The sequence below is a fragment of the Pan troglodytes genome, chromosome 7 (assembly GCF_028858775.2).
Source record: "Pan troglodytes isolate AG18354 chromosome 7, NHGRI_mPanTro3-v2.0_pri, whole genome shotgun sequence".
NCBI lineage: Eukaryota > Metazoa > Chordata > Mammalia > Primates > Hominidae > Pan > Pan troglodytes.
Genome location: NC_072405.2, coordinates 110,412,779 through 110,437,675, shown reverse-complemented (window position 1 = coordinate 110,437,675; position 24,897 = coordinate 110,412,779). Strand labels below are relative to the sequence as shown.

The 24,897-nt window shown below is 39.0% G+C and overlaps 1 protein-coding gene across 5 annotated transcripts in view; it reads right to left on the bottom strand.

Moving 5' to 3' along the window:
• The window catches only part of SPAG1 (sperm associated antigen 1), an 83,599-nt gene that overhangs the window by 48,236 nt on the left and 10,466 nt on the right, over positions 1–24,897 (bottom strand). For all 5 annotated transcript variants that reach the window (XR_010159295.1, XM_009455725.4, XM_016959725.4 and 2 more), the window contains exons 4-9: positions 15,309–15,434; positions 9,796–9,857; positions 9,169–9,275; positions 8,499–8,604; positions 5,989–6,119; positions 1,747–1,853 (exon numbers count right to left, since the gene is read on the bottom strand). Coding sequence is in view for 4 of the 5 variants with exons in the window: in XM_009455725.4 (XP_009454000.2) it covers positions 1,747–1,853; positions 5,989–6,119; positions 8,499–8,604; positions 9,169–9,275; positions 9,796–9,857; positions 15,309–15,434 (639 nt within the window). In the remaining variant the exon portion in view is untranslated. The remainder of the gene's footprint in view (positions 1–1,746; positions 1,854–5,988; positions 6,120–8,498; positions 8,605–9,168; positions 9,276–9,795; positions 9,858–15,308; positions 15,435–24,897) is intronic.

Here is a 24,897-nt window from a genome sequence, read left to right as displayed (position 1 = left end):
GTGATCTGCCTGCCTCAGCCTCCTAACGTGCTTGGATTACAGGTGTGAGCCACCGTGCCCAGCTGTGGCTTGTCTTTTATTCTTCTAATAGTGTCTTTGAAAAGTAGATGTTTTAAATTTTGATGAAGTCCAATATATCAACTTTTTCTTTTATGGATTGTACTTTTCATGTCTTACATAAGAAATATTTGTCTAAGGTCATAAAGATTTTCTCTTACGTTTTCTTCTAGAATTTTTATATTTTATATCTTACATCAAAAAGTATATGATCCATTTTGAGTTAATCTTTGCATATGGTTAAGATAAAAATGCATTTGAAACCAGGCACAATGGCTCATGCCTGTAATCCTAGCACTTTGGGAGGTGGCGTGCACCTGTGGTCTCAGCTACACAGGAGGCTGAGATGGCAGGATTGCTTGAGCCTAGGAGGTGGAGGCTGCAGTGAGCCATGTTCCCACCACACTACAGTTGAGGCATCAGAGCAAGGCCCTGTCTCAAAAATAAATAAACATAACCATTACAAAAAGGAAATACTAAGCCAGGCCCTAAACCTAAACCTAAAATGTTGACTTGACAAAAGCAGCTGATATTCTAGGACCATTAGCTGCCACTCAGAGACAGTGGGATAGGTAACCCAATAGGTGTATGTGGAAACTTAGTAACAATTTCTCCATGGGTTTCTCTTATTTCTGACTATACTGCCAGCAGAGGCACTAAACCACCTTCTTTCTGGACATCTCTAAGGATGTTTGTACTGAGAACAACCTTGGCAAACAGAAATAGTATTCATCTGCAGCAGAGAGGGCAGGTGTGTTGGCTCTCCAGTGTAATAAAGGTGATGCTTCCCTATGGAGCAGAGATTGGGCAGGTTTGCTTATACCCCATCATAAAAGAAGCAGGTTTCCTAAATTTTTGTTTGTTTGAGATGGAGTCTCACTCTATTGCCCCGGTTGGAGTGCAGTGTTGGCCAGGCTGGTCTTGAACTCCTGACCTCAGGTGATTTGCCTGCCTCAGCCTCCCAAAGAGCTGGGATTACAGACATGAGCCACTGCACCCAGCTGGTTTCCTAAATTTTTGATTTGTCAGCCATCACATAAATCCATTGAGTGTGCAACATCCATCTGGGCCACTCTATGTCACCCCTGTGGGACTTGGGAGCAAGGGGAACTGACATGAACGTGAAGCTCATCTGCTTGGAGTAACAAAGTCTTTTCGTGTTTGACTCAGGATATCTTGTATCCTCTGGTAGGCCACCTTGTTCATTTGTAAGCGGGGGAAAATCTCAGTTCTTGACACTTACCTCTACTCTTTAGGCGTGAATACAGATCCCCTAAGTGTATAACTGAGTCAGTCTGCTCAGTCAGGTAGCAAATGCTACCATGCTCATTACAAAGAGAAACACTCTTCAATGGCCACGGAGTTCACCCCTAATCCTACCTAGGAAGGTACCTTCTATACCACTCCACATGGCTCAGAGAAAAACATTGCCTACAACACTATAGGAAAAAGAAAAATTGATATTTGTCTTTCAGAGGAAGATTTATAGTTTTGAAAAAAAATTTTAAGATTCTGCTTTCTTCCACTTCAAATAGATGTTAACGTTTTGGGGTGTCTGGAATATACCTACCTTTTAAAGCTGTGACCTGATCTTCAACATAATTTGTTTGGCAAGATTGATACCACTTTAAAATAAATACAGAAACAGCCAACTACAGAATTAGGTGAGAAATCACATTCTATACTTACCTTGGCCAAATCATTATCAGGCTCAACATCTAGTACTTTACTCAAATCTTCTATAGCTTCCAGGAGCTTGTTTTGATGTTTATATGTAGTAGCACGACGCAGAAGAGCTGAAAATTTACCAATATAAAAGTTATGTTTTTTAATATGTGGCATTATGGTTACAACATATTTGGCAAGTGGAAGAATATGAGCAGCACAGAATACTTTAGGATGTAATTACCCAAAGCTCAACTACACCCTTTTTCATGTTGATACACACATAGGAGATGACACTGAGGTACATAAAAGAGGCTACATCAGCCAGCTGTCCCCTCTATAACAACCCTCTGGCCCTCTGGCGGCCCCAGGCCCCTCCAGCTTTTCCAAGGACTAAGAGATTTCATACCTCAACCCTTCACAGGCAACACACTGTATTGCAATATCGGAATGATTTTCACTGATAATAATCCTTTCCTTCTTATAATTATGGCGAGTATTATTTAGCCACTTTTTGAAAACGTAAAATCCCTTATCAAAATTTAGTATATTGGCTAGGCACAGTGGCTCACACCTGTAATCCCAACAATTTGGGGGCCTGAGGTGGGCAGATCACTTGAGGCCAGGAGTTCAAGACCAGCCTGGCCAACATGGCAAAATCCCATCTCTACTAAAAATACAAAAAAAATTAGCTTGGCATGGTGGCACACATCTGTAATCCCGGCTACTCGGGAGACTGAGGCAGGAGAATTGTTTGAGCCTGGGAGGTGGAGGTTGCAATGAGCCAAGATTGTGCCACTGTACTCCAGCCTGGGTGACAGAGCAAGACTCTGTCTCCAAAAAAAAAAAAAAAAAAAAAAAAGTATATTACTGACCAGCATCTAGCTCAGAATATGGCTCATTAGAGACATCTATATAGCAATCTCTAAAATGATTAGAAGGAGTGACTTAGCATAGGGAACTGAGAGAATCCTGATGATTAAGTCAGTTAGGTCCAGAAATTAAGCACTTTGATAATTCGCATTTGATTTTTTGGGTACGTTTCAATGTATAATTTGGTAATTATTTAATACTGACAATGAATGCCTCTCTAGACTCATCATTAACTATTATATAAGGAGAACTTTGTGTAATAAGTCATTACTTTGAAAAAGAATCAAGTTTGGTAATTCTGAAAAGTGAGAATTTTTTTTTTTTTTTTTTTGAGACAGAGTCTTGCTCTGTTGCCCATGCTGGAGTGCAGTGGCACAATCTCGGCTCACTGCAACCTCTGCCTCCCGGGTTCAAGCGATTCTCCTGCCTCAGCCTCCCAAGTAGCTGGGACTACAGGCTCATGCCACCACATCCAGCTAATTTTTTTTGGTGTTTTTAGTAGAGACGGGGTTTCACCGTGTTAGCCAGGATGGTCTCGATCTCCTGACCTCGTGATCCGCCTGCCCCAACCTCCCAAAGTGCTGGGATTACAGGCATGAGCCACCGCACCTGCCTGAAAAGTGAGAACTTTTATCTGACGTATTTTAATATGCTATTTTAAAACATAATTATAAATTTGACCAATTTGAATTTTAGTGTTAGAATGAGCTATGAAAATCTAAATGAGAAATCATTTTGTTATAAATTTAATTAAAATTGTAGCACTGCACTTTAAATAAAATTTAGCTATTGCTATTGCTACACAGATTTCTGAAGGGAATTTCCATGAAGAAATATTCATGACATAACGATTATCCTTTTTTAAAACTTTTTATTTTGGAATAATTGGAGATTTACAGAAAAGTTGCAGAGATAGTACAATGAGTTCCTGTGTCCCTTAACTCAGCTTTACCTAATGCTAACATATTCTGTATTTATTTATTTATTTTGAAACAGAGTCTTGCTTTGTCGCCTAGGCTGAAGTGCAGTGGCGTGATCTCAGCTCAGTACAACCTCTGCCTCCCAGGTTCAAGCAATTCTCCTGCCTCGGCCTCCCAAGTAGCTGGGACTACAGGTGTCCACCACCATGTCTAGCAATTTTTTTTTAAATTTATTATGGGTTTTTTTGAGATGGATTCTCGTTCTGTCGCCCAGGCTGGAGTGCAGTGGCGTGATCTCAGCTCACTGCAACCTCTGCCTCCTGGGTTCCAGTGATTCTCCTGCCTCAGCCTCCCAAGTTGTTGGGATTACAGGTGCCTGCCACCATGCCCAGCTAATTTTTTGTGTTTTTAGTAGAGATGGGGTTTCACCACATTGGCCAGGCTGGTCTCGAACTCCTGGCCTCAAGTGATCCACCCACCTCAGCCTCCCAAAGGGCTGGGATTACAAGCATGAGCCACTGCACCCCTCCATTTTTTTTTTTTTTAATTTTTAGTAGAGATGGAGTTTTGCCATGTTGGCCAGGCTGGTCTCGAACTCCTAACCTCAGGTGATCTGCCCACCTCGGCCTCCCAGAGTGCTGGCATTACAGACATGAGCCACTGCGCCCGGCCGAGAGTTTTGTTAAAATTAACAGAGTTAATACATGTAAAGTGCTTGGCATGGGGCCTGGCAGAGCAGTGGTATGGGGTTGGCAAAACCTTCAGTGGGCTGCTGCCTAAAGCTGGGAGCCCAGCCATACTCTGTGACAGAGACCAGCTTGCATAAAACACAGGCCCAACAGGACTTTATTGGTAAATGGAGGGCAATCCATGGCAGTGACAGTGGCAGGTGATGCACCATGCTTCCCCTTAGTACTCCCATGGCTTCTGCCACCTCCACCATGTTTATAGGCAAAAAGGGATACATTCCATGTGAAAAAAGTGTTTATATTTATTTGAATCCATAAAAATTTAAAGAAATATAACGTGTCTATTATAATGTATGTCACTCCCTCTTGGAATGACTCCTTCTTGATAACAGAAAAGGAGAATAGAGTCTGATTTGCATATTTCAGGCCTGAATCATGACAAGGTGGTCAGTCAGAGGGACAGGGAATCAAAATAGAGTGCAGGTTTTTGGCAGAAAGAGTCAGTTTTGGACAAATTTAATTTAGAATTAAGTTATTCAAATTATTAATTTAAAATGAAAATTAAATTATTTATAGCAGGCCAGGCTTGGTGGCTCATGCCTGTAATCCCAGCACTTTGGGTGGCTCATGCCTGTAATCACTTGAGCTCAGGAGTTTGAGACCAGCCTGGGCGACATAGTGAAACCCCATCTTTACAAGAAATACAAACAAAATTAGCTGGGTGTGGTGGCACATGCTTGTAGTCCCAGCTACTTGGTAGGCTGAGGTGGGAGGATCACTTGAGACTGGGAAGTGGAGGTTGCAGTAAGCCAAGATTGCACCACTGCACACCAGGCTGGGTGACAGAGTGAGACCCTATCTCAAAAAAAACAAAAACAGGCGGGAGCGGTAGCTCACGCCTGTAATCCCAGCACTTTAGGAGGCTGAGGCAGGTGGATCACCTGAGGTCAGGAGTTCGAGACCAGCCTGGCCAACATGGTGAAACCCCGTCTCTCTACTAAAAATACAACAATTAGCCAGGCGTGGTGGTGCACGCCTATAGTCCCAGCTACTTGGGAGGCTGAGGCAGGAGAACCACTTGAATCCAGGAGGCAGAGGTTGCAGTGAGCCGAGATCACGCCACTGCACTCCAGCCTGGGTGACAGAATGAGACTCGGTCTCAAAAAAACAAACATACAAACAAACAAAATTATATATAGCCACCTAGGGGGAAATATCCACAAAGAAGCTGGGAGAAGGTTCTAGAGGTCCAGTGTGGGCTTATTATTTTATTATATTTATAAATACCAGAAAATCTATATTAAGTTATACTTAATTTTTTTTTTGGAGAAAAAGAATGTTCAAATGCAAGCTTGAGTTTTTTTTTTTGAGACACAGAGTTTTGCTGTGTTGCCCAGGCTGGTCTCAAACTCCTAGACTCAAGCAATCGTCTCACCTTGGCCTCCCAAAATTTTGGGATTATAGGTGTGAGCCACTGTGCCTGGCCAAGATACTTCTCTTTTATTTTATTTTTGTTGTTGTTGGTTTTTTGTTTATTGAGATACTTCTTTAAAATATATATGTATTTTATTAAATCCTCTGGGATTATTAGCTACTTCAGTACAAATAATCAGGGGCTTAACTTACAAGTTCAACTTAAAAGCAACTTTATGAAGTTGGTGATTCACGTACAGAAATTTGAGTTTATCTGAAATATTTTTAATGTAAACATTACAAGTATCTACAAATGGTCTTTATTAATGGATCCTGCTGTAAATGTAAAAGAATTCTATAATATTTTTTACCCTTTACGTTTCCAGGTTCTAACTCCAAGACCTTTTCACAATCCTGAAAAGCACTATTCCAGTTCTGTAATTTGATTTCTGCTTGAGCTCGATTGTTATAGGCAACTACAGTGGGAAGCGCTGATATGCTCCTAGAAAAGAAACAGTTACTGGCAACAAGCAAGCCTAAGGTAAACATAAGAATGTAGAGAAATTCAGCTTCAGTTATACATAAAACAATTATAACCTGTCTGTGGGCTGAATTGTATCCCCCAACATTCATATGTTGAAGTCCTAACCCCACAGTATCTCAGAACATGACTGTATTTGGAGATAGGGTCTTTAAAAAGCTAATTAAGGTGAAATGAAGTCATGAGAGGGGGCCCAGATCCCATAAAAATGGTTTCCTTATAAGAAGAAGATATTTGGACATACATGTATGGACAGACTGTGAAGTCACTGGGAGAAGACGGCCACCTACAAGCCAAGGAGAGAGGCCTTGAAAAAACCAACCCTGCTAGCACCTTGATCTCAAACGTCCAGCCTCCAGAAGTGTGAGAAAAGAAATTTCTCTCGTTTAAGCCGCTCAGTCTGCGGTACTTTGTTACGGCAACCTTAGCAAACAAATACAGCCTATATTATCAAAAATAATAAAATACAATTCTACAAGCATACTAAATCAATATTTAAACAGATGCTTAAATATCCAGTTAATAGCCTTAAAGTTAACTCAGGCTTTAGAGGCATTATGGGAATTTAAATACTGATAGATCTGGAATCTGAGCTTTAGTTACTGGAATAAAAAATGAAGGTAGAAAAAGATAAATACCTATAGATCACTTTAAAAAAAACAGTTGATGTAAGTTAACATCAAATATCAAATACCAAACACATTTTTTGAAGCCAGGCATGGTGGCTCACCCCTGTAATCTCAGCACTTTGGGAGACCGAGGTGACAGCATGGCTTGAGGCCAGGGGTTCGAGACCAGCCTGGGCAACATCATGAGAGCCTGTCTCTACGAAAAACACAAGAGAAAATTATCCAGGTGTGGTGGCTTACACCTGTAGTCCCAGTATTCTCAGGAGGCTGAGGTGGGAGGATCCCTGGAGCCCAGGAGTTTGAGGCTGCAGTGAGCTATGATCACACCACTGCACTCTTGCCTGGATAACAGAGTGAGACCCTGTCTCAAAAAAAAAAAAAAAAAGAATCTGCCCAAGGTCAGAAAGTGGTAGTCTGAATTCCCTTAACCATCATGCTATGCTGCTTTAATTCTTCAACTATATGACTCCTCAAAAAAGAAGAAAAGAGCTTTGTAACCTGTAATAGACAAGAGAATCTCTGGTATAAACCTACAAGAAAAGAAAGAACAGTTATCAAGGCTGACATCCACCTGCCTGAACAGGGGAGGCTGTACTGAATGAATGATCCATCATATATCCTCTTTACCTCGTATCTTCATTTAAACAATCTGAGAAAACTTCTTTAGAGACACCAACAACATTGAAAAAAATCTATCTTATTTCCATAGATGGAAAAAAGATTGTACAGAGTTTAGTGCTAAGGTAGCATTAGTGATTCTATAAGAACAGTTTATCTGTAACAACATTTTTAAAACTTAGTCTACTTTTCATAGGCTGTTAAGAACTTCAGAAGTTCATATACATATTTATTGAACATCTACTATGAACCAGGTACTTTGTTGGGCCTTGGGGATACAATGGTGTAAAAATCCTCGACAAATGGGTTCTGCTGTTACAAATCTTACATTCTAGTTATTATCAAATCACACAAGCTTAAATTATACTTCTGACAAGTGCTCCAAAGAGAGGTAAGACTGCTATAAGAGCCTATAAATTGTGAGGTGAGGTGGATGGGGTGAGATGGAGACTTAACCTAGTTTGGAAGGTGAAGTAAGACTTCTCCAAAGAAGTAAGGTGAAGACTAAGATCTGAAGGATAAATCAGAATTAACTAGATAATGGAAAGAGGGAAGAGCATTTTTTTTCTTAATTTCCTTTTCTCTTTTAAAGGCTAGTCAAGTGAAACAGTGGGAGTGGAGAAGGAACAAGGAAATCTGTAACTGGTTGTGATCAATTAGTTGTAAACACCACTGTACTCAGACCAGCCATGGGAAAAGCATTTTTGATGGTGTACCCAGCATGTGCAAAGGCCCTGTGGTAGGAAGGAGCACCAAAGTACTAGAAGTAAATCCAGGCAGTCTACAATGGAACCCAAGTTATTCACTTCTATATCATATGGGCCTTCTGTTGAATTCCTGTCAGATGCCTTCTATTTTCTCTGCAAGATAGGAAGTTAAGTCTTCTGTCAAAAGTAGGATTGGAGTGGGAGCTTAGAGGTTTGAGAAAAATTATTGAAAAAATAGGAGAAACACAAGTGAATATATGATAAATCACAAGTACAATACATTGAGAGATTCTGACATAGACTTTCGCTTATTTATATTGTTTCAACAATTAAAACATTATCATTTTTTAAAAGGCAAGTTTAAACCCCAACAAACATCTGCTCACCTGGTATAATACATCACTGCTTCTTCATAATCTCCTGAGTTGAAAGCTTCATTTCCTTTCTCCTTTTCACGAGTGGCAAGAAAATCCTTTTCTTTCTCAGTTAGACCTAGAAATAAATGTTATCTGCTATATGTAAACGTATAATTTAACAGAATTTTTAAAGTTTAAATCTAAGAATGCTTATTTTAACAGAAGCAGAAGAAAGCAGAAAGATCATAAAATAAACAAAAGAAAATAAAAGGTTCCCCAAGCTTAGGGATGTTTTCTTTTTAAATCATCCACAAGTTTTGAGGATTCAGAATTTTTTTAATGATTGATTTCGTTTCACTTTATAGGTGCTAGTCCAATAAACTGCCCCATCTTTTTGTTTGAAGCAAAAAGAAAACAATTTTAGGAATTTGGAGGAAAAAGAGGATTGGAAAAAAGGAATTAAAAACAAATGAATTACAGTAAGAAAAATAGGTTTATATTTTAAAGCCTTACTACATTTAAAAGTTAAGTGGGTAAAAGAGAGAAGTGAATTTGTTGAGTGGTCAACTGTAAGAGAAAATCCATAAACTTTTCATGGTAATCTGTGCAGTACTCAAAGACAATGTCTTCTAGCTTGACATTTTTTATTATAATTGAAAAACTTTAATGACTACTAAATTATTATTTTTTCTCCAATTACCTGCTGTATCTATTCTTGTCTCGATTTTAGACAAGTGTGACTTGTCTATTACCGTCTTTTCTTTGTAATCTTCATCAATTTTTAAACATTCCTTCTCCACGTCAAATCTTAAATGAAAGAACAATAAAAACCAAAAAAAGTACAATACAGGCAAGAAGATAAATTTATCATTGATATTCTTATATTTGTACAAGTATGCCTTTGGATACATATTCAAAAATATGTAGTAAGTTAATACTTCAAGTCATCTGAGTTCCTTCTTAAGAAAACATACAATTTAGTGAGAACTTAAACGTTAATCAAATCTAAACTGGTCAGAACTTTGAAATTAAAATTCTGACTAACTTACCTCAATTTTAAATTTTTGTTCCTTTTTAGTTTGGATGGGTATAAAAATTACATTAGTTTTTTTGGCTGACTTTATAAAAAAATAGGATGTAGTAGTTTTTTATGTACTGAAAAAAACATCAAAAGTGCTGAGGCCAGATATTCTCAGTACTCTATTGAAGTAATTTGGTATTCTTGACATGTTAAGGTTTATAATAATTATTTAAGAAATTATTGCAGTATTTTGTGGTAGATAACTTTTTTAGTGATACATTTTATATAAAGACATGTAAAACATACTTATCCCATTCCGCGTAATCCCTTGGAGTTTTCTTTTTAGTTGGTCTTTTAGAATATTTTTCCTAAAAGAATAAAATCATATTTTATGAGACGTATTTAATATAAGATTATCAGGTTTTACTGTAAATGCAATGGAAAGTATTGGGTTAAGATATACAAATGGAGGCCAGGTGCGGGGACTCACGCCTGTAATCCCAGCACTTTGGGAGGCTGAGGTGGACAGCTCACTTGAGGCCAGGAGTTCCAGACCAGCCTGGCCAACATGGTGAAACCCCGTCTCTACTAAAAATACAAGAATTAGCTGGGCATGGTGGTGCACACCTTTAATCCCAGGTACTTGGAGGTTGAGGCATGAGAATTGCTTGAACCTGGGAGGTGGAGGTTGCAGTGAGCAAAGATCGAGCCACTACACTCCAGCCTGGGTGACAAAGAGAAACTGTCTCAAAAAAATAAAAATAAAATAAAGATATACAAATGGAATGGATAAGAAAAATAGGTACCCTAGAAGTTATAATAACTTCAGTATTATAGTTATTAACATAATAATATACAGCATGTAAAAGAAAGAATTTTAAATTTGTAGTTTTTAAATCTATAGGTTTTAAATCTATAGGGACAATCTATAGGTTTTTAAGTATATACATATAAAATTTTAAAACTTATGTGTGAATATGATTATTACTGATTTTCTTATAATAAAAAAGTACTAAATTCTGATTCATTCTTTTCAAACCTAGGCATTGGAGAAACAAGAATAATTGCTATATTAGTCAGAAGTTTGCAATGATAGTAATCTAACTTGGAATAATTACATTAAAAAAGAAGAAATTATCAGCTTATGTAACTAAACTGATGGAAGGGCAGGGGTGCTGCTGGATGAGGGGATTCCTATGCCCTTTCTCCAGCTCTCCCTGCCCCTCCCAGGCTCTGCTCCTCTCTACCTACTGATTTCACTTTCCCTGATGGGTACTTGCTTTCTCCATGTGGCAGGAAACATCACCACAAGCATTCTGGAATTATAACCTCACAGCTCTCTCCACCAGAGGAAAAGGAGAGTGACTCTTCTCTCCATCTTCAGTTAGAGAAATTCCAAGGAAGGACTGATTGGCTAGCTTGGGTCATGGGCCCATCCTAACCAAGCACTAACAGTGGCCCAAAGTAGCCACATTCCCACTGCTAAAGACAGAGGGCAGGTTCTGCACCAGAACAGAATGAGAGAAAGGCAAACAATAGCCATAATGCTCACAAATAATCAGTCTCCCAGAGAGGGTACAATTTTTTGCTAGATAAGTACTAAGGAATATTAACTTTAAAATATTTATCTATATAGTCTGAAGAAAGGGAAGTATAGCAGAATTTATAATAATAAAGTAGGTACTGATTTGTTTTTAAACTATTACATATCCTCATTCTCATTAGGCTCAGGTTTGCTAATAGCAATACTAAGAACTATATAAACTACATAAATGAGTACTATGCAGTCCTTACAGGCTCAAAAAGTATCATTTGATGCTTGAACTCGATTTCCTGCTCATAAAGACAATGTTCTCAATGCTAAGATGATGTTATGGGTTGAATTGTGTCTCCCAAAAACAATATGATGAAGTCCTAACCCCGGTACCTGTGAATGAGACCTTATTTGGAAATAGGGTCTTTGCAATGTCATCAAATGAAGATGAAGTCATTAGGGTGGGCCCTAATCCAGTATGACTGTGTCCTTATACAAAGAGGAGAAGAAGTTCCAATAGAAGGAAGCTGGTGGTGTGGAAATGAAAACAGGGCTTAGAGTTGTGCCGCTACAAACCAAGGAAGGCCGGGGCTTCCAAAAGCTGGAAGAGCCAAGGAAGGATCTTCCCTTACAGGTTTTCGAGGAAGCAAGGCCCTGCCAATACCTTGATTGTGTACTTCTAGCCCCTAGAACTGTGAAAGAATACATTTCTGTTGTTTTATGCCAACCACTTCCTGTGGTGTTACAGCAGCCCTAGGAAACTAATACAAGTGGTATCACTTAGTTTCAAAAGGTCATTGATTCAAAATCAGGGGTATTTAATATTCATATGTGGCTCCCAAATACCTACCTGTGACAAAAAATATCCCCCTTTAGGGATCAAGAAATGGACATGAATTGGCTTGACTGTGGTAAGCATTTCAAAATGTGTAGATATATCGAAATGTCACATTGCACACCATAAATACATGCAAGTTTTATCAATTATGACTGAATAAAGAAGAAGAAGATTTTCAATAAATAAAAAAAGAATGTGGAGCAATAAAAGTCTCAAGACATGGACTCAGTATACATGATAAATTCTAATGTGTAATATTATATTTGGATATTTTAAGAAGGCAATGCTCCCTGACTTTGAAAGGCTGGGACATGTGCCTTCTATGTATTCTCATAACACTGCATATTTACTGTCATAATCCATTATATGCTACATCAGTGGGGCTCAAACTTTTCAGTATCATGACACTCTCGCACTCCTCAAAATTATTGGTCATTGGAGTTATACAGATTTTCCAAATATTCACAGATTTCATTATGCAATTTTAAAAATCACAATTTGTTAATATCTGCATGGAGATCATCAAAAAAGACTTTCAAGTATGTTAAATAAAATTTATAGAAGGTCAATGATTTGGACTAAGCTCCTGCACTAGGCCCCAACACACTTAAATACAGTCACTAGTGCTCAAGTTCCACATCACCAAACCAAAACTAAGTTGCTTATCTGACTGGAGAAATCAAGAGACAGAGATAATAGCCAAATTTCTGCTTTAACCCTTATAAGGAAAGTAACCTGTTATTAAATAGTCTATTTTTTGTATGCCTTGTCCCTGCTCAAGCTACCTTATAAAAACCAGCTGTGCTGCCATGGCCATTGGAGCATATTTTCTAAATTTTTAGAGGAGATGCCATCCTGATTCATGAATTGTTAATAGAAGCCAGTTAGATCTTGAGATTTGTTGTAATTTTGTCCTTTGACAAGTATCCCCCTTAAGGGCTATTTTCTGTCACAAGCAGATATTTGAGAAACACATAATATCTAAATTATTAGATATTGTTATACTAAATATTTAATACCTCAAGCCCTAATTTGCACTTTGTTTTTAGAGACAGGGTCTTGCTCTGTTGCCCAGACTGGAGTACAGTGGTGTCATCATGGCTCACTGCAGCCTTGACCACTAGGGCTCAAGCAATCCTCTTACCTCAGTCTCCTGAATAGATAGAACTAGAACTACAGGCATGTGCCACCACACCACACTAATAAAAAAAAAAAAATGTTTTGTAGAGATGGGGTCTCGCTATGTTGCCCAGGCCTCGAACTCCTGGGTTCAAGTGACCCACCCACCTTGGCCTCCCAAAGTGCTGGAATTACAGGCATGAGCCACTGCCCCCCTGTGCCTGGACCTAATTTGCACTTGAAAGGTCAGATTTTCTTACTAGCAACAAATACTGTGAGTTGTTTTTCTTAAAGCGACAGGCCTCCTTCATTCACTTCCAACAAAATTTTTGCCAAAATCCTAAGTCTGAATAATGACAGTTTGTCAACCATTATTTCAAGTAAAAAGAGCATTCCAGGAAAACGTGGCTATGCATCATATCATAACCATCATATTTGACTATGCAGGGAAGTGCTTTCTGCATACTTCTCACTTTGTCACAAAATACTAAAATGACATGTCCTGGAAGTTCAAGATCTAACAAAGTAAATATTCTATTATTTTATCAAAGATATTTTTAAGTAAAATTGGAATTTGTTTTTACTGTATATACAACGTGGTGCCTGCCTTGCTTCATGTTAAAGCAATAGCAGCTTTATCCTCAGGGCAAATACCAACACAGTGACAAGGACAAAGCATTAGTATTATTTTCAAAATAGCACTAACTTTCTGGACCCCCTGGAAGAATCTCTGGGACTTCAAGGGCTTCCTAGACCATACTTTAAGAACTACTGTACCACTAGTCCATCCACCCCATTGCTCCTTCAGCAATGCTTGTTCATTGTTATATTTTCAGGGCACAGTCTTAGTACACCGGGACTATTATTATTGTTATTATTATTTTTTGAGATGGATTCTCACTCTTTCCCCCAGGCTGGAGTGCAGTGGCGTGATCTCAGCTCACTGCAACCTCTGCCTCCCAGGTTCAAGCGATTCTCCTGCCTCAGCCTTCCAAATAGCTGGGATTACAGAGGCCCACCACCATGGCTGGCTAATTTTTGTATTTTTAGTACAGATGGGGTTTCACCATGTTGGCCCGGCTGGTCTTGAACTCCTGACCTCAAGTGATCCACCTGCCTTGGCTTTCCAAGGTGCTGGGATTACAGGTGTGAGCCACCATGCCCAGAGTTTTTTTGTTTGTTTTTGTTTTTTTTTTTTTTTTTTTTGAGACAGAGGAGACAATCTCAGCTCGCTGCAACCTCCATCTCCTGGGTTCAAGCAATTCTCGTGCCTCAGCCTCCGAGGAAGCTGAGATTACAGGCACATGCCACTATGCCTGGCTAATGTTTTTGTATTTTTAGTAGAGATGGGGTTTCACCATGTTGGCCAGGCTGGTCTCGAACTCCTGGCCTCAATCCATCCACCTCAGCCTCCCAAAGTGCTGGGATTACAGGCGTGAGCCACCGTGCCTGGCCAACTATTCAATAAATACAATTTCATTGATTGCAGATAGTGGCATCCTCACCAGATTACTGTACACCTCCATTACCTGCGTAATTCCTAATGAGGAGTAAAAAGATCCAGGAAGGTAAATTATCAGAGAGCAGAGTGATGAAGAGCCATGGATGTTTTTAAAATAAAATTGATTCAAAGAAAAGACGAGAATAACAAGAATCAGTTAACCTAGAATGAAAAGGCTTGGGGAGTCATCTGAGAAATTACAAGGTCAGATGGATGCCAGGAACCCCAGTCTCAACCTAAAGTTAAATAGAATGGGCCTGGAACTTCAAGAGGCCCCTTCTCTGTGGAGCCCACAGATTAAAAAGGAGAGGTCTATGTGACAAAATAGGGACCAACGACAGAGAAATGGGAATAAGGGGAAAAAACATGCACTAAACAGAGGAATGACATTTATAAGTACTGAAAGTATCTGTTTACTGTTTTAAATCCATAATTAAATTATGTAACACGATATATCCTCTGTAGCCCTACTAGATATATACAATTGTTCCCTGAAATTTTCACACACTGAATCAGACCTTTTGCTCTCATCAAAACTGGACAGAAGAGACAGGGTGTATAAAAAAAGAAAAAAAAGACTAAAGGCAGTAAATAAGCCCAAGATGCAGGACTTCAAAAGAAAAAACTGTTTCATTTTGATTTCCAAGTAATGAGATAGTAAAGAACGTGATAGTTCCCAGCCGATAGTTCCCAGCCTGCTGAACAAACTACCCAATTCTCCTAGAGGACATCACACATAGGCTGCTCCAATTAAACTGAGATTGCCCCTTAATAAACAGCAGCAATCCTCTCCTGCTACCACCCACAAAGATATCAAAGAAGCCTACCTTGCCTACATGAAGACAGCTGTTTGAACCACGAACTGGAGGCAAATTATCTTTCATTGCTGGAAATGTCTCAGTTTCATGAAAGTGCATTTTATCTTCTTCTTTTTTAATTTCTGATACCCAACTCTGAGAATAGAGAAAAGGGTAAATATGTAGTTTGAAATAATTATAACCAAGCATAAGAAAGAACTATAGTTGACCCTTGAACAATATAAGTTTGAACTGCATTGGTCCACTTATATGTGGATTTTTTTCAGCAAAAATATTGGAAAAATTTTTGGAGATTTGTGACGATTTGAAAAAACTCACAGATGAATTAGAAATATCAAAAAAATTAAGATAAAGTTAGGTATTTCATGAATGCATAAAATATATGTAGATACTAGTCTGTTTTATCATTTACTACCATAAAGTATACACAAGTTATAAAAAGTTAAAATTTATCAAACTTACCCACACAAACACTTACAGACCATAAATGGCACCATTCACAGTAAAGAGAAATGTAAAAAAAAAAGACATGAAGATGCAGTATTAAATCATAACTGCATAAAACTGACTGTAGGAGACACTATAATACGTAATAATTTCACAGCCACCTCCTGTTGCTATTGCGGTAAGCTTAAGAGTTACAAGTATCTGCTTAGAATGCCTTGTGACACTAGTCATCTCTGCAGGAGCAGTTTGTCTCTAGTAAACTGCATCTTGCCATAAAAAGTGATCTCTCACAGTTCTCACATATTTTTATGATGTTTAGTGTAATACTGTAAACCTTAAATAACACCATGGGACCCATACAAAGTGTCACTAGTGATGCTGGAAGTGCTCCCAGGAAGCAGAGAGAACACATGATATTACAAGAAAAAGCTGAATTGCTTGATATGTGCCAGAGATTAAGATCTGGCATAAGCTACAGTTGTAGTTGCCCACCATTTCAAAATAAATGAATCCAGAGTAAGAACCATTGAAAAAAAAGAAAGAAACGAAAAAAAGAAGGAGAGGAGAGGGAGAGGAAAGGAGGAGGGAAAAGGAGAGAGGGAGGGGGAGGGGGAGAGGGAGAGGGAGGGGAAGGGGGAAGGGGGAAGGGGAGAGGGAGGAGAGGAGAGGAGAGGAGAGGGAAATTTATGAGGCCATCATTGCATCACTGCGGCTACACCATCAGGTGCAAAGACTTTGCACTTCTTGTGAAATGCCTTTTTATCTTGTATTGAAAATGCAGCCTTCATGTGGGTGCAAAATTGATGTAAGAAAGACATTCCTGGCTGGGCGTGGTGGCTCACGCCTGTAATCCCAGCACTTTGGGAGGCCGAAGCGGGCAGATCACTTGAGGTCAGGAGTTCCAGACCAGCCTGGCCAACATGGTGAAACCCCGTCTCTACTAAAAATACAAAATTAGCCAGGTGTGGTGGCGGGCGCCTGTAATCCCAGCTACTGGGGAGGCTGAGGCAGGAGAATTACTTGAACCCAGGAGGCGGAGGTTGTAGCGAGCCGAGACTGCACCACTGCACCCCAGCCTGGGCGACACAGCAAGACTCAGTCTCAAAAAAAAAAAAAAAAAAAAAAAGAAAGAAAAAAAAAAAAGAAAGACATTCCTATAGACTCTAATATGATTCCAGAAAAAGCAAAGTCATTATATGACAACTTAAAGCAAAAGGAAGATGATGGACCTATAAAGCTGAAGAACTGAATGCCAGCAAAGGATGGTTTGAATTTTAGAAAAAGGTTTGGCTTTTAAAATGTCAAGAGAACAGGAAAAGCACCTTCTCCCAACCAAAAGGCAGCAGACAAGTTTCCAGGTGCCATTGAGAAAATCAATAAAGAGAAAGAATATCTGTCTGAGCAGGTTTTTAATGCAGAAAAAAGTGCTGTATTCTCGGGAAAAAAAATGCCACAAAGGATATTTATTAGTAAGGAACAGAAGCAAGCACCAGGATTTAAGGCAGGAAGGGATAGGGAAACTCAACTATTTTGTGCAAACTCAGTTGGGTTTATGATCAGGACTGACCTTATTTGTAAAGCTGCTAACCCTCAAGCCTTGAGGGGAAAAGATAGATATCAGCTGCCAGTCTTTTGGCTGTACAACAAGAAGGCCTTTTTCTGTATTGGTTCAAGAACACTTTTTCTGTATTGGTTCCATCAGTGCTTTGTTCCTGAAGTCAGGATGTACCTTGCCACTAAGGGACTGCCTTTTAAAGTTCTTCTGATGTTGGACAATGTCCCAGGCCATCCAGAATCCCATGAGTTCAAGACCGAAGGGGTCAAGTGGTCTACTGACCCCTAAACAAAACGTCTCTAATTCAACCTCTAGATCAGGGGGTCACAAAGATCTTTAAGAACTTTACTGCATGCTACCTGGGTGCGGTGGCTTATGCCTGTAATCCCAGAACTTTGGAAGCTGAGGCAGATGGATCACGAGGTCAGGAGATTGAGACCACCCTGGCTAACATGGTGAAACCCCATCTCTACTAAAAATACAAAAAAAATTAGTCAGGCATGGTGGTGGGCGCCTGTAGTCCCAGCTACTCGGGAGGCTGAGGCAGGAGAATGGTGTGAACTTGGGAGGCAGAGCTTGCAGTGAGCCAAGATCGAGCCACTGCACTCCAGGCTGGGCGACAGAGCAAGACTCTGTCTCAAAAAAAAAAAAAAAAAAAAGAACTTCACTGCACGCCCTTCTCTATGGAAAGGATTGTCAACACTACAGAAGAGAACCCTGATAGAACATCATGAACGTCTAGAAGGACTACACCATTGAAGATGCCATCATTATTATAGAAAAAGCCATTAAGCCAGGAGTGGTGGCACATGCACCTGTAGCCCCACTTACTCAGGAGGCTGAGGCAGGAGGATCGCTTGAGCCCAAGAGTTATAGGCTGTACTGTGTGCTATGACCCTGCCTGTGAATAGCCATTGCGTTCCAGCCCTGGCAACATGGCAAGATCCCATCTCTAAGAAAAAAAAAAAAAAAGCCATGAAATAATAAATCCCTGCTAGAAAAAAACTGTCCAGATGTTGTCCGGGATTTCATAGGATTTACAATAGAGTAAATCAAGGAAATCATAAAAGAGATTATGAATATGCCAAAAAAAGTTGGGAGTGAAGTGTTTCAAGATATGGAAGTTGGAGAAATTCAAGTGCTAACACCACACCACAGTAATTAACAGAAGATGACTTCATGAAGGTAAGTGCTTCTGAACCAGTGCCAGACAATGAGAAGACATAGAAGAAGCAATGCCAGAAAATAAACTAACATTAGACAATCTGGCAGAAGGGCTCCGATTACTCAAGACTGTTTTTGACTTCTTTCACAACATCTACCCTCTGTGATACGGGGACTAAAACTAAAGCAAACGGTGGAAGAAGGATTGGTACCATATAGTAACATTTTTAGGGAAATGAAAAAGCAAAAGTCAGACAGAAATTGTGATTGGTTTCTATAAAGTTACACGAAGTGCACCTGCCTCTCCTTTCATCTCCTCCACCTCTTCCATCTCTGCTACCCTTGAGACAGCAAAACCAACACCTCCTATGCCTCCTCCTCCTCAACCTATTTAATGTGATGATGACGAGGATAAAGACCTTTATGATGATCCACTTCCACTTAATGCATTGTAAATATATATTCTCTTCCTTATGATTTTCCTAATAACATTTTCTTTTCTCTAGCTTACTTTATTGTAAGAATACAGTATATAATCTATATAACATACAAAATATATGTCGATCAACTGTTCATGTTATTGGTAAGGCTTTCAGTCAACGATAGACTATCAATAGTTAAGTTTTGGGGGAGTCAAAAGTTGTAAGTAGATTTTTGACTGTGTAGGGAGCCAGCACCCCTAACTCCTTGTGTTGTTCAAGAGTCAGCTATATTTATCATAGTTTCCTATGAGTCAATTTTTTAGACAATGTGATCCATGCCATCCTCACTATCTGGAACATACTTCCTACCTTTTATTTTAAATTGTGGTAAATATGTATAACATAATAAAATTGGCCATCTTAACCATTTTTAAGTCTACAGTTCAGTCTTGTTAAGTATATATACATTGTTGTTGCCCTTCCTACTTTTATTTATCTTGCAAGACCTTATTCATCATTCTTTTCAGCAAGATTTCCCAGAACTTCCTAGTTGGGCTAAAAGTGCTTCTCCTCCATAATACATTAGCATAAAGATTTTAAAATCATCTATTGTTAGTCTCTCTTCTTATACTGTAAATTCCTTGAGGGCAGGGCCTATGTCTTAATTTCATCTTTGTGATTCAGTGTCTGACATACAGTAGGTTCTTAACGTTTATTAAATTGTCACAGGTGCCAGAAAAAAAATTGAGTAAGAGATTTATTATCTGTGAAACTGTATTACTTATTATTCAGAAAAGATGTATTGAGGATTCTAATATTTGTTAGACACTCTTAAAAGCACTGGGATACAGCAAAAAAACCCAACAACTATATTATCTGTTCTATCTGTATAGAAGGCAGGGAGGGTGGAAAGGGGCAAAGAGGAGAAATATGAGAAGAAAAAGAAAAGCAATAAGGTAAGAAAGGTAAAAGATAAGAGGAAGACTTATAGAGGAGGAAGGGAGCGAGAAAGAATGGAGAAAAGGGGACAAGTGGCAAACAAAGTATGAAAGAAAGGCAAGTGAGAAGGAGACTAACTTGCAAAGTGGCCAACAAGAGTTCTAGACCAGCCTGGACAACACAGCAAGACCCCTGTCTCTACAAAAAAATTAGCTGAGTGTAGTGGTGAATGCCTGTAATCCCAGCTACTTGGGAGAATCAGGAGGATCACTTGAGCCCAAGAGTTCAAGGCTGCAGTGAGCTATGATTGTGCCACTGCACTCCAGCCTGGGTGACAGAGCAAGACCCCATCTCAAAAAAAAAAAAAAAAAAAAAAAAAAAAAAGAGGTGGTCAAGAAGAGCAAAGACACACAATGGGGAAAAACCTAGGCTCTTCAACTAAAATCAAGCTGTCTACATCCTGAAAACAAAGCCAAAAAGTCTGGACATAAAGTGCTATTTTTGACTGGTAGATTAATTACCATATTTTTTAGCTCAAGCCAATAAAATGAGAAGGCTGAAAGTTTAAAAAGCAGCATTCTAAGTTACAGAATACATATACCTCAACATTGTTTTTAGATGTTTTAAAATTGTTTTTAACCCCAGAAAAATATAAATAAAATAAAGTAAACCAAAAAACTGGTTCTCTAGAATCTGCGAGGTATATATGTGTATACACACATATATATACACATACATACACACACACATACACACACACACACACACACATATTTCTTTTTTTTAGGCAGAGTCTAGCTCTGTCTCCCAGGCTGGAGTACAGTGGTGCCATCTTTGCTCACTACAACCTCCACCTCCTGGGTTCAAGTGATTCTCATGCCTCAGCCTCCTGAGTAGCTGGGATTACAGGCATGCACCACCACACCTGGCTGATTGTTTGTATTTTTAGTAGAGACAGGGTTTCACCATGTTGGCCAGGGTGGTCTCGAACTCCTGACCTCAGGTGATCCGCCTGCCTCGGCCTCCCAAAGTGCTGGGATTACAGGCATGAGCCACTCGTGCCCAGCCCAAAAATAATTTCTTAAACAAAATGAAACTGAAGAAACTCTGAGAAAATATTAGTAAATATGTATCTGGTGGAGAGAAAACCATCCTAACTATAAAAGCCGATGAAAAGATCTTAAAGAATAAAATTAAGAGGATAGCATAAAAATTAAAAAAAATAAAAAACACCACACACAACATTTAAAAGGTAAACAACAAGCTAGAGGAAAATTTACAATATACAGTACAGAACTCTTACAAAACAATGAGAAACACATTAATAGAAAAAATGCAAAAATTAGTTGGGCGCGGTGGCACGTGCCTGTAATCCCAGCTTCTCGGGAGGCTGAGGCGGGAGAATCACTTGAACTGGAGAGGCAGAGATTGCAGTGAGCCAAGATTGTGCTACTGCGCTCTAGCCTGGGTGATAGAGCGAGACTCCGTCTCAGAAAAAAAAAAAGAAAAATCAATAAAGGGACTTCTTCTGGCCTGATGGAGTCAGGAACTAGATTTACTCTCTTACCTAAATTCTAGAAAACTGGGTAAGATATATGGAGTGATGGTGGTCAGACACTAGACAACAGGTGGCACAGGACAGTGATTCTTGAAAGAAGGGTGAACAAATGAGGTAAGCCCTACATTTGCTCCAACTCACTGCAGTTTCCAGGCTGCAGCACAGGAAAAGTACCCAAACAGAACCCTGTGGTCTTGCTGAATTCAGCAGACAAAGTTTGGATGTTAGGGAGGCCAAGACTGTGAGGATTCGGAGGAAAAAAATATCAGAAAGGAGGAAGCCGTACAGAAAGAGAGCTCTAAAGATAACCTAAACAGCCTTGTATCTATTTGAAAAATTGAATTCACAGTTAAAATCTTTCCTACAAAGAAAACCCCAGGCCTATACAGTGTCAACAGTGAATTGAAAACATTTAAGAAAGAAATAATACCAATCATATACCAACTTTTTTAGAAAACAGAAGAGGAGACAATACTTCCCAACTCCTCTTATGAGGCCAGCATTACCCTGCTACCAAAACCAGACAGTGACATTACAGGAAAATAAAACTATTGACCAATATCTCTCATGATCATAGACACAAAAATCCTTCGCAAAATTTTAGCAAATCAAATCCAGGAATATATTTGTAAAAGATACATCATGACCAAGTAGAGTTTATCCTGGAATGTAAGGTTGGTATAATATTTGAAAACAATCTACATAATTTACCTTATTAACAGACTACAAAGAAAATCATCTGTTCATCTCAATAAATGCAGAAAAAGCATTTCACAAAATTCAAAACCCATTCATGATAAAAATTCTCATCAAACAAGGAACAGAAGAAAACTTCAACTTGATAAAGGGCATCTACACAAAATTTAAAGCTAACGTTATATTTCACAGTGAAAGTCAGAACGATTTCCCTGTAAGACTGGGAAATAGGCGAGGATCTGCTCTTACCACTTCTGCTGAACTGGAGGTTCTAGCCAGTTCAATAAAGCAAGTAAAAAATAAATCAATCAATAAATAAATGGCAGACTGGAAAAGAAGCACATCTCTTATTTTTCACAGATGGCATGATCCTGCAGGTAGAAAATCCAATGAAACTACAAAAACATTCCTAGAACTAATCCATGAATTTAACAAAATTGCAGGATATGAAGTCAATATGAAAAAGCAATTAGATAAATACAAACTTGTATAATTAAAAATTGAAATTAAAATTAGGTATCTAAAGTAGTCAAACTTATAGGAACAGCAATAGAATGGTGGTTACTAGGGGACAGGGGAGTGGGGAAAATGGGGAGTTGTTGTTTAATGAGTATAGCATTTGTTTTGCAGGATGAAAAAGTTCTGAAGAGTGGTTGCACAACCATGTGAATATGCTTAACACTACTGAACTGTACACTCAAAACTGGTTAAGATAATAAATTTTATGTAATATGTATTTCACTATAATAAAAAAACAAAATTTCATAACTGAGATGACAGGATGAGCAAAAAATTGAAATTATAAAAATATTAACATTTATAATAGCATGAGCTACATATAATGCTTAGGAATAAGTTTAGCAAAAATATGCAAGAACTACATACTGAAAACTATAAGACATTGCTGTAAAAAAAATTGAAGACTTAAATGAATGAAGAAATATACAATGTTCACGGATCCGAAACCTCAATATTAAGATGTCAGTTCTTCCAAAATTGATCCATAAATTCAACACAATCCCAATTCAAACACAAGCAAGTTATTTTGTAATAAGCAAAAGACCTAGAATAGCCAAAACAACTTTTAAAAAGAACAAAGGTGGAAGACTTGTACTACCTCCAGTCTCTTTTTTTTTTTCCAGCCTCTTATTACAGTAAGATTTCAAGAGTTACTGTAAAACTATTGCAATCAAGACAAGAAGGTAATGGAGTAAAGATGGACATTTAAAATAATGAAACAGGCTACTGTGGGCAGACTGCCTAGGGGGTAGCCTTGCTCCTCAAGGAGTATAAAATAAATAAATAAATATAAAAAATAAAATAATGAAACAGAATTGAAAGAGTCAGAAATAGACCCACACATAAGATCAATTGATTCTTTTTTTTTGAGACAGTCTTGCTCTGTCATCCAGACTGGAGTTCAGTGACACCATCTCAGCTAACTGCAACCTCTGCCTCCTGGGTTCAAGCAATTCTTGTGGCTCAGCCTCCTGAGTAGCTGGGACTATAGGCACACGCAACCATGCTTAGCTAATTTTTGGTATTTAGTAGAGATGGGGTTTTGCCACGTTGGCCAGTCTGGTCTTGAACTCCCGACCTCAAGTGATCCACCCGCCTCAGCCTCCCAAAGTGCTGGATTATAGGCGTGAGCCACTGTGCTCAGCCCAGTTGATTTTTTAAAAAAGATTTTTTAGAGATGAGGTCTTGCTGTGTTGTCTAGCCTAGAGTTAAGCAGCTATTCACAGGCTTGGTAATAGTGCATGATAGCCTAAAACTCCTGGGCTCAAGTGATCCCCTTGTCTCAGCCTCCAGAGAAACTGGGACTATAGGCATGCGCCACCACACCCAGCTTTGGTCAACTGATTTTTGACAATGGTACCAAGAAATTTAAAGATAATATTTTATTAAATGGTGCTTGAACACTTTTTGTTCAAACACCAATACAAAAATTAAAACTGATTATAGACCTAGATATAAGAATTAAAACTATAAACTTCCTAGGAGAAAAATTAGATGTCCTGGATTAAACAAAGGTTTCTTAGATAAAACACAAAAGCCCAAACAATAAAAAAAAGATTTCATCAAAAGTTAAAACTTTCACTCTTCCAAAGATACTGTTAAAAAAAAATGAAAAGAGGCCAGGCGTGGTGGCTCACACCTGTAATCCCCGCACTTTGGGAGGCCGAGACGGGCAGATCACATGAGGTTGGGAGTTCGAGACCAGCCTGACCAACATGGAGAAACCTCGTCTCTACTAAAAATATGACATTAGCTGGGCGTGGTGGCGCATGCCTGTAATCCCAGCTACTCAGAAGGCTGAGGCAGGAGAATTGCTTGAACCTGGGAGGTGGAGGTTGCAATGAGCTGAGACTGTGCCATTGCACTCCAGCCTGGGCAACAAGAGCAAAGCTCTGTCTCAACAAAAAAAAAAAAAAAAAAAAAAAAAAAGATGGCTGGGCATGGTGGCTCATGCTGTAATCCCAGCACTTTGAGGGGCCAGAGCAGCCCAGGAGTTCAAGACTAGCCCGGACAACATAGTGAAGCCCTGTCTCTACAAACAATTAAAAAAAAAAATAGCCAGGTGTGGTGGTACACACCTGTGGTCCCAGCTACTCTGAAGGCTGAAGTGGGAGCATCGCTTGAGTCTGGGAGGTCAAGGCTGCAGCGAGCCGTGATGGTGCCACTGCACTCCAGCCTGGGCAACAAAGCAACGTATCTGATAAAGAACAATTATTTGGCAACTCAATAAGAACACAAGGCAATTTTTTTTTTTTAACGGGCAAAGGATGTAAAGACACCTCACAATAGAAGTTACAT